The 8,328-nt window shown below is 38.3% G+C and overlaps 1 protein-coding gene across 1 annotated transcript in view; it reads right to left on the bottom strand.

Moving 5' to 3' along the window:
- The window catches only part of LOC131879238 (uronyl 2-sulfotransferase-like), a 1,834-nt gene extending 776 nt beyond the window's left edge, over window positions 1–1,058 (bottom strand). The window contains exons 1-3 of the mRNA XM_059225500.1: window positions 886–1,058; window positions 555–821; window positions 155–472 (exon numbers count right to left, since the gene is read on the bottom strand). Coding sequence (XP_059081483.1) covers window positions 155–472; window positions 555–821; window positions 886–987 — 687 coding nt within the window. The 5' untranslated portion in view covers window positions 988–1,058. The remainder of the gene's footprint in view (window positions 1–154; window positions 473–554; window positions 822–885) is intronic.
- Window positions 1,059–8,328: the final 7,270 nt, after the last annotated feature.

Genomic DNA, 8,328 nt, shown 5'->3' on the forward strand with positions numbered 1-8,328 from the left:
AAAATTTGTCATTTTCCTAATCGGTCGAATACATTTCCCCCCAGGTTAATGCATGTGTGAATCTTTGTTAGCTCATATTCATTTTAAATTTTAGTCCAATGGTGGCGAGGCGTCCTAGTAATATCTTATCCTGAAATCCTTTTACGTCACTCACGATAGGGGAAGGCTCGTATTCTTGTCGAGGTTTCAGAATGCATTCAGGTAGGCCTCGGCTAACACAATAATCCACACTCATATTATGCCATTTTTCAGCTTCCAAAAGTCCTCGTTTCTTCAGTAAAGTCTGAAAACCTAAGCGGTCTCGTCTTCGCACAAAATGGTATCGAGAAATAAACCTTTCCGATGGATCACGAACTTGAGATATCCAAATTGGTGGTGTTCGATTAAATGCTCGGAAGTCAATGAACCGGATGTGCGACAAGAATGCTTTCTTTTCATTTGGGCGAGAAAAATAGCGCTTGACGAAAAACTCCTATTAATATATATTTAACCATTTTGAGAATGCAGCGTTATCATCCAACTCTCAAAAAATGGAGCTATATTTTGAAAATTACCTGATGTTTTGGTGTTGAGGAATGCCGAAATCCCGGATTAGTCACATTCTTTACGTAAGTGTGTCGAAATATTTCGCGCATTAGAAAAGTCAGAGTTGTTGTACCCGTTTTTGGAACTCGAGCAAAGATCAAGTGGTTTGGATTGCGTTTGAACTCAGATTGGATTGAACGAGCTTTCAAAGGCTCACGCCCTGTTCTCAGTGCTAAAGATATGTTTCCATCATCAGTAACATTGATGCAAGGATCCATAACCATACCAAGATCACTCTGTATTTAGATAAAATCCCTTTTGATGAGACAAAGAATGCAATGAAAAGGATGGATAGCTTACTGATGTTTGTTGCTTTGGAAGTTTGGTATTGTTTCTGGCAGAGAGAAAAATCAAGAAGCCGCTGATTGTGACAAAGAATAGTCTCAGCCATTCCTGCTTCATTCCGAAATGGTTCTGATGTAGTTTTCTATGAAGTTGTGGTGTCTTTTTCCTCCCTCACTCTAATCAGAAGCTAATTTACACATGAGCAAAAGACCATTTTGCAATAGAAATGAGCCAATTGGATCCTCAACTTCTTTAAAAGCTGGATCCACCTAAAAGAAAGAATAGTGACAAATCTTGCAAATTGTTTTTAGTGAAGCGTGGACAAATTTCCGTTTTGTGACAGTATTTTTTTCAGCATAATGTGTATTCTGTAAACAGTAATTATTGAAAATTTGCATTCTTCTCAGGGACATTAGTTTGTTATTGTAAAGTGTTGAAACACCAATAAAAAAAAACAACCATGTTCTGTTCTCTGGAAAACAAAAATCAAACTTCTACTTAAATTCAATATAGTCATTTCTGATGAATTCCTACCAATTTTAATAATTTACAGTCAAAATATTTAAGTCAGTATTTGACGGCATTGGAAAAATGAGAGCAATAACAACCCATGATCCTTATGAGGTAACCCAGAAATTAGGCTTCAAAATACCACTTAGGGCCATAGTTACGATATTTGTTTATTGAGAAACAAAGGAACTGTAATAAATGCCTCAACCTCTGACCTATCATATTCTTCAAGATTTGCATCAACTTTTGGGACAGTTGCCCCATTTTAAGTATCATTTTCTTTTCTCCAAATACAATAATTCCATACCATGTCAAACTATCTGATTGACCCCCAAAGTTGACTTTTCAACTTACTATTCAGCCCATTTGATATTTGTTTTATTAGGTTCCATTGACAAGAAAAATCCTGTCAATGAATGAAAATGTTTGATCTGCAGCATAATCATTGTAATTCTTCATTCCAACAATAAAAAGCAGGAATAGAAGCTTTTCAATAATAAATTGTCCCTCAGAGCTCTGAATGAATATGCTAGCTCGTCTTTTCCTTTTGAAGTAGTAGTCTCTATTTAAGCAATTAAACAAAAAGTTTGCCTGGTCTTTAATTAGCGCCAGAAACTAACATAGTAAAGTGCACCAGACAAACCATGCCCAAGTGCCACAAAAGCTAAATAATAATCGATAAAAATGAGTCCTTCAGATGCAAAACCCATTTCCTGTTTGCAAATACTTACTTAGCTCTAACAAATTGACAAGGGAAAAACTAGTGCCCTAAGAGAAATAATTTTCAGAAATATAAGAAAATTATTCAATTATTTCAATATGATCATCTATCATATCATCAAGCAAATTTGTTTGCTTTTTTTTTACTGTAAGAATGTGCCAAATTTGCATTTCCTACAAACTTGTGGAGCATGAAACGAGCACAGTTAAAGCAAGTTAGGGTCCATGAGAAAACTAAAAGATAAGATATCCTGCCATTGGTACGGGCAACTGGTCCTACATTTTGACAATATTCCACATCTGGCGTGCAAACTAAATTGGGGATCTGGTCACCTTCAATTCGTCAGGCTAACTCCTCTCGACGTCAGGGCAAAAAAATGAAATTTTCCACTATTTTAGATTTAAATTGAGCGTCTTTACTTTGCCAAATTAACACCTAATGAACGAAGGATTATCACTCTGCACGAAAAAGTCAATTTTTTATAACAATTTTCATTTGACAAAGAAATGATGAGTACGAAAGTTGAAACTGACTCTGATCCTTACATAGGTGACACAATAAAGAATCCTTATTGGGACATTAAAGTATGATAATATTAGTGACATACATTATGTCAAGTCAGGTATTGCCCAAGGCTCCATCTTGGAGCCCCTCTGTTTTATAATATTCTTACCTCTTCTTATGCTGACGATACAAAGTTAGTTTCTGGTAGGAATGGCCAAGATTCCACTAGCCTTGCTGAGGACCTAGATCAAATCTACTCTTGGGTTACTGAGAGTAATATGGCCCTGAATGGAATGAAATTCCGCTCAATGACTAATGGAGGTAAAGATATTAAGCAGGTATGGTCTATGAAAGATTTAGGTGCAGTCCTCCAAAACAACGAAAAGCTTGATGAGCATATCCAGTTGAAGGTGGGTAAAGCTTTTCAAATGTGTGGTTGGATACATTGCACTTTTAAAGCAAGAGATAGCATCACGATGCTAACTCTGTACAAGTTGATTGTTCAGCCACATCTTGAATATGCTTCTCCCATTTGGGCTTCAATGAGTTCAGCTGGTTTGCAAAAGCTCGAGCAGGTCCAAAGATGTGTCACTAGGAACATTGAGCCATTCCTCCTTCCTCTTGGCAAGTAGCATCAAGGATCAAGAGTAAGCCAATATTACTAGACGTGGAGCGGGTTGAAATTCTTACAGAAACTCAGACATTGACAACGAACGGAAATGGGGGATCGATGGAAATTAAATCGAAATGATACCTAAATGAACGATTTGAACAGTCAGAATAGGAGATGCTTCTGGATAGCAATAGTTCAAAGCACCACACAAGTTTTCAAATTCAGATTTGATGAATCACTATAATTACCAGGTAACAACAGTGCAAATGACGACCGGAACGAATTTATGTGTCAGGGTGTATTGCCAAATGTGATATCAGCATTTACACCCGTATCGCTTTACTTTTAATTTCTGCAACGATTCTGATGCTCATGCATTGCGAGAATAAAGCAAACATTTCAAATTAATATTGACCTATTCAATGATGGCATATGAGTTTGCCTTGGCAGCTAAAGTTTTGAAATAAAGTTTTAATCACAAATCAGTTGAGGTCATGAATCGGATCAATCTAAATGAACCGGCGTTCACATAATATTTGGAGAAAATTGTCTAAAGTTGGTAACATTTGAGTTAATGCAAAAACTGAGACCTACTTTTAGTTATATAGCTAAAGATACCTCGCCACAGAATAATTCAACTTTTTTAATTAAAAACATGATGAGTAAAGCCTTCAAACTCACCAAGATATTGGAGGTAAGGTATCTGAATTGTCTTTACCTGAAGGTAAGTAAGTGAGTCCCCATTGAGATTGCAACTAATGTAGCTTTCACTAAAAAAGGTGAGCAATGACGAAAACATCAATATTCTCAATAGGGATGGAGTGATTGTTCGAAAACTTCTTCTATCTTTAAGAACTTGATTGCTACCAAAAGACCATGACTTGCTCTATTTGATGATCAATATTTTTCTTTTTTTGCGTGCTTCCCAAGTTCTCTAGAGTACGTATATTAACTTTTTCTGCCTTTTATTTTATTTTTTCTTAAGTGCCTGTACTCTATAATAATCTTCTATGCAAATTGTATGTTGAGTGATTTTCAACAAAAAACAATAAGGAGTTTTCAGTTTTCTTTTGATACAACATGTTTGTTGTTATATGAGTAAGAGTCAATTCTAGGGAAAAAGGGTCTTAAACGTCTTCTAAAATTTAGCCAATTTCTCCTAAATACGTCAATTGAATTGGTTTTTCGTATTAGTACCGAACACACATCAGGCAATTTGCAAAACTGTTTTGACAATCGACATCAATGCAAGGCCTTAAAATGGCCTTACAGAATCTGAGTCTTCTATCAGAAAATGGTTCTTTGTAGACGAATCGCATTTTCAAAGTCAGGAGCAAAGTTTCGAAACGAATAGCCCTATTTGTATGAAATACGTGTTTTAACGGCATACTTAAAGCATGTTAAAGAAGAATATGAAATCATTCAACTTCCTTTTGGACATCACTACAACCTTCGTAACATTAGACAGTCTGCATTTCTGTGAGACCCTCCGAATGATCCCAAGCCAACAAGAAATAAGTAATTGTCTTTGAGTCTTGAGCAACACATCAAAAATAAATGAAGCCGGAAGGTCAAAGAGAGTCGCACACACTATGTGCGATAATTGTAGTGTTGTTCAAAGAAAGAATGAATGTTTTGGAGAGAGGGCATGATCAACAAAAATCAATGTCTCCATAACTCTCAGTGAACGATGTGCAATAAGCTTTAATGTGTTTAGGGGTTACATAGTGGCAGCTTGCTACATTTCTATTAGCACGTATGGGTTAAGTGGATGGAGTCAGAGACACAAGGGTCAAATGCCTCTTACCACTACAGGGAATGTCTTCCCCAAGCTCTATTGAAATGAAGGTTCAAAATTCGTCTAATTGAAGTTCATGTGTATTAACTAGTTCTTTAACTTAATTCTCGGGGGATGGAAAAAGCTCTTAAAAACGCACGATAAGCCTCTATGGTCACAAGAATTGACCGTAAAACCTGGTTTGGGACAAAGCTCATGAATGCTTTTGGAAACATACAGTATCAGAAACCTTTCGTATCTTCTCGTAAAACTGCACAAATTCCAGTCCCCTCATTTGTAGTCTCTTCCAATACGAGAGCTCTCTCAATACTTCAATATTTTTGTTAAAACACCTTGCTTGACCTTTTGCAAACCTGCCGAGTTACTAAGTGGAGCCCAAATGGTCGAATCGAAATCAAAATCCGGGTCCCGTCCTGCATATTTGTGAAAATGAGTCAGGCTGGCTGTTTTCTAAGATCCAGTCTCGCCATAATATGAGATGACTCCAACATGGTAGAAATAACACTGAAAACGAGTCTACCTGGCTAGCTTGCATTGCAATCTCTAGGTTTTGCTTCCTTTATGGTTAAATGGTATATGATAGAGCTAGATAGAGCGCTATGTTCAAACAGCAGCATTCAGTTTGTAGGGAAATTCCAAAACAGATCTTTGCAGTTTCCTACCTCAAAAAATCAAAGGGAACAACTTTGATTTCATTGCTTTATGGAATTCTAGTCCACATAAAAACTTTATAAAATCTATAACATTGTCTGTTCTATATGAAAAGAGTGGACTTCATTGTTTTAACTAGCCTGGATTCTCGAGGGCTTGAAGGTGCTCTCAAACCGCACATTAAGCCCCTACGGTCACTAGCATTGAGCCTAAATCCTGGGTTGGGACAAAGCTCATGAATGCTTTTGAAAACGCACAGTATCCTTTCGTACCTTATCTGATTACTGTACAATCCCAACCTTTCTAACCTCTCCCAATACGAGAGCTCTCTCATATTCTTGATGTTCCTAGTAAAACATCCTTTTACGTGCTCGGACTTTTGCAAACCTGCTGAACTCATTGGAGCCCAAATGGGCAAGGCGTATTCAAGATGCGGCTGGACAATCGACTTGTACAGAGTTAGCATCGTGATGCTATCTCTGGACTTAAACGTGCGATACAACCAACCACATGTTTGAAAAGCTTTACCAACTTTCAACTGGATATGCTCATCGAACTTTCCATCATTTTGGAGGACTACACCTAAATCCTTCATAGATGAGACCTGCTGAATGCCCTTACCTTCATCATCTAATAGTGGAGTGTTTAATGACGTCGACCCAAAGGTCATTGAGCGGAATTTCATTCCAGTGTCATATTACTCGCAGCAACCCAAGAGTAGATTTGGTCTAGGACCTCTACCAGACAACCGGAATTCTGAACATTCCCTACCAACTACCAATTTTGTATCATCAAAATAGGAAGAGATACTGACATTACTACTACCAAGCTTCTGAAGCGGAGCAATGAAGATGATGAAAAGGAGAGAACCCAAAATGGAACCCTGAGGAACACCCCACTTGACATCATATATGTCACTAAGGGATCCCTCAACCTTAACCAATTGCTTCCAACCAGAAATGAAACTTCTTAACCAATTGAGAACCTTGCCTTGGATCCTAATCTCATGGAGCCTGTTAACTAAAAGACCATGATCTACCTTTTCAAAGGCCTTGGCAAAGTCGAGATAAACTACATCAACGCATCAAGTACGAGAAAACAGGAGCAAGAACCAGTGTACATCTCATCAGAAACTGAGATGTCACACCATCAGGGCCAGGAGAGCTCGAGGGTCTCAGGTCCCTGATGGCCTCTAAAGAATCTTGATCTGTGACTATGAGATCATCTAAACACCCATCTTGACAAGCCTTGCCAATCTCAACAAACTCATCAATAGATCAATGGGCTGTTGCTCCTAAACTCTTTTGAGTTGAAAACACACGAGAGAACTGATCTCCAAGTATGTTGGCCATAGACTCTACATTGCCTATGGCTTTCCCATTGACCTCAAAAGGCCCTACAGGGTGTTTCATCTTTCTCTTAGAGTTTGCATAAGAGAAAAATGCCTTCGAATTCGACCTCACCTCTTGAACTACTCTATCTTCTTGTTTCAACTGATCTGTCTCAATGGAGGCCTTAATTCTACCTTGGATCATTTCCAACTTTCTTCGAAGGCTAGCCACAACTCCTGGATTAAAATTGCTCTTGAGCCTTTTTGCTAGTTTGCAATTCTTTTTGAACAAATTCTTCCTATACTTCGGAATTTTAGACTGTGCCCCGCCCTGTGGAACACATTCAGAGATTGCTAGAGTGGAACAGACGTCCTCAAAAACTAGAAACACTTTGTCTAAGGCTACGTCTATGGATGATTCCTTTTTCAGCATTGAAATGAGATCAAGCTCCCCTAACCTTTCTATAACCAACGGCCAATCTTCATCTTTGAACTTGAACTTAGCCAGACCGACCTTTTTTGTCGGTCTTACACTAGAGTACGCCGGTTTTTGAGTAATAATTGACCCTATCTCGAGAACATGATAATCTGATAGATTTCTAGGTGTCACATGGACATACTGGATCAGATCAGGGTCATTGGAAAAGATCAAGTCGAGAACGCTATTCGCTTTGGTGACCACACCAACATGCTGGGAGAAATTGCTCAAGATCGCAAACTCCTCTAGCTTTTCGAACGACTGAGACGTCGATTTCGAAATGGGAATATACCCATCTGGACTAGCCTCCCACTCTACAACGCTAGCCGGAAAATTAAAGTCCCCTACAATGAATATCTTTTAGCAAACTGACTGGTCCAACTCATTTCCCATGAATTTGAGAGCTGATAAGAACGAGCTTACTGAACAAGAGGGGGGCCTATATATTGTTACAATGGACAGATCAAGACCTTGAAGATGACAAACTAAGACGTCTACTTCTCCATGAAACATTTTTACATGGTCATTTCTAACATATAGACATACGCCCCCCTGCAGAAAAATGGGATTGTCAGGGCGTACTCTATCACATCGAACTAAATTGAAACCAGCTATGATTAACTCTTCATCTAAGACCCCTGGTCGAAGCCAGGTTTCTGTTATGGAAATGAACGAGACCTGCCTGTCTAAAGTTAGTTCCTCAAGAACCTTGATCTTTGAGCTATCGGTTTTGGAAATAAGACAATGCACATTCAGATAAAGCTCTTTTACGGGCTTATTGTTCTTCGATGGACTAGTGCTATTAAATCTTAAATCCGACAGAACTCATTTTAGGCGGAGGATGAGAAAACCT

This window comes from Tigriopus californicus, chromosome 4 (genome assembly GCF_007210705.1).
Source record: "Tigriopus californicus strain San Diego chromosome 4, Tcal_SD_v2.1, whole genome shotgun sequence".
NCBI lineage: Eukaryota > Metazoa > Arthropoda > Copepoda > Harpacticoida > Harpacticidae > Tigriopus > Tigriopus californicus.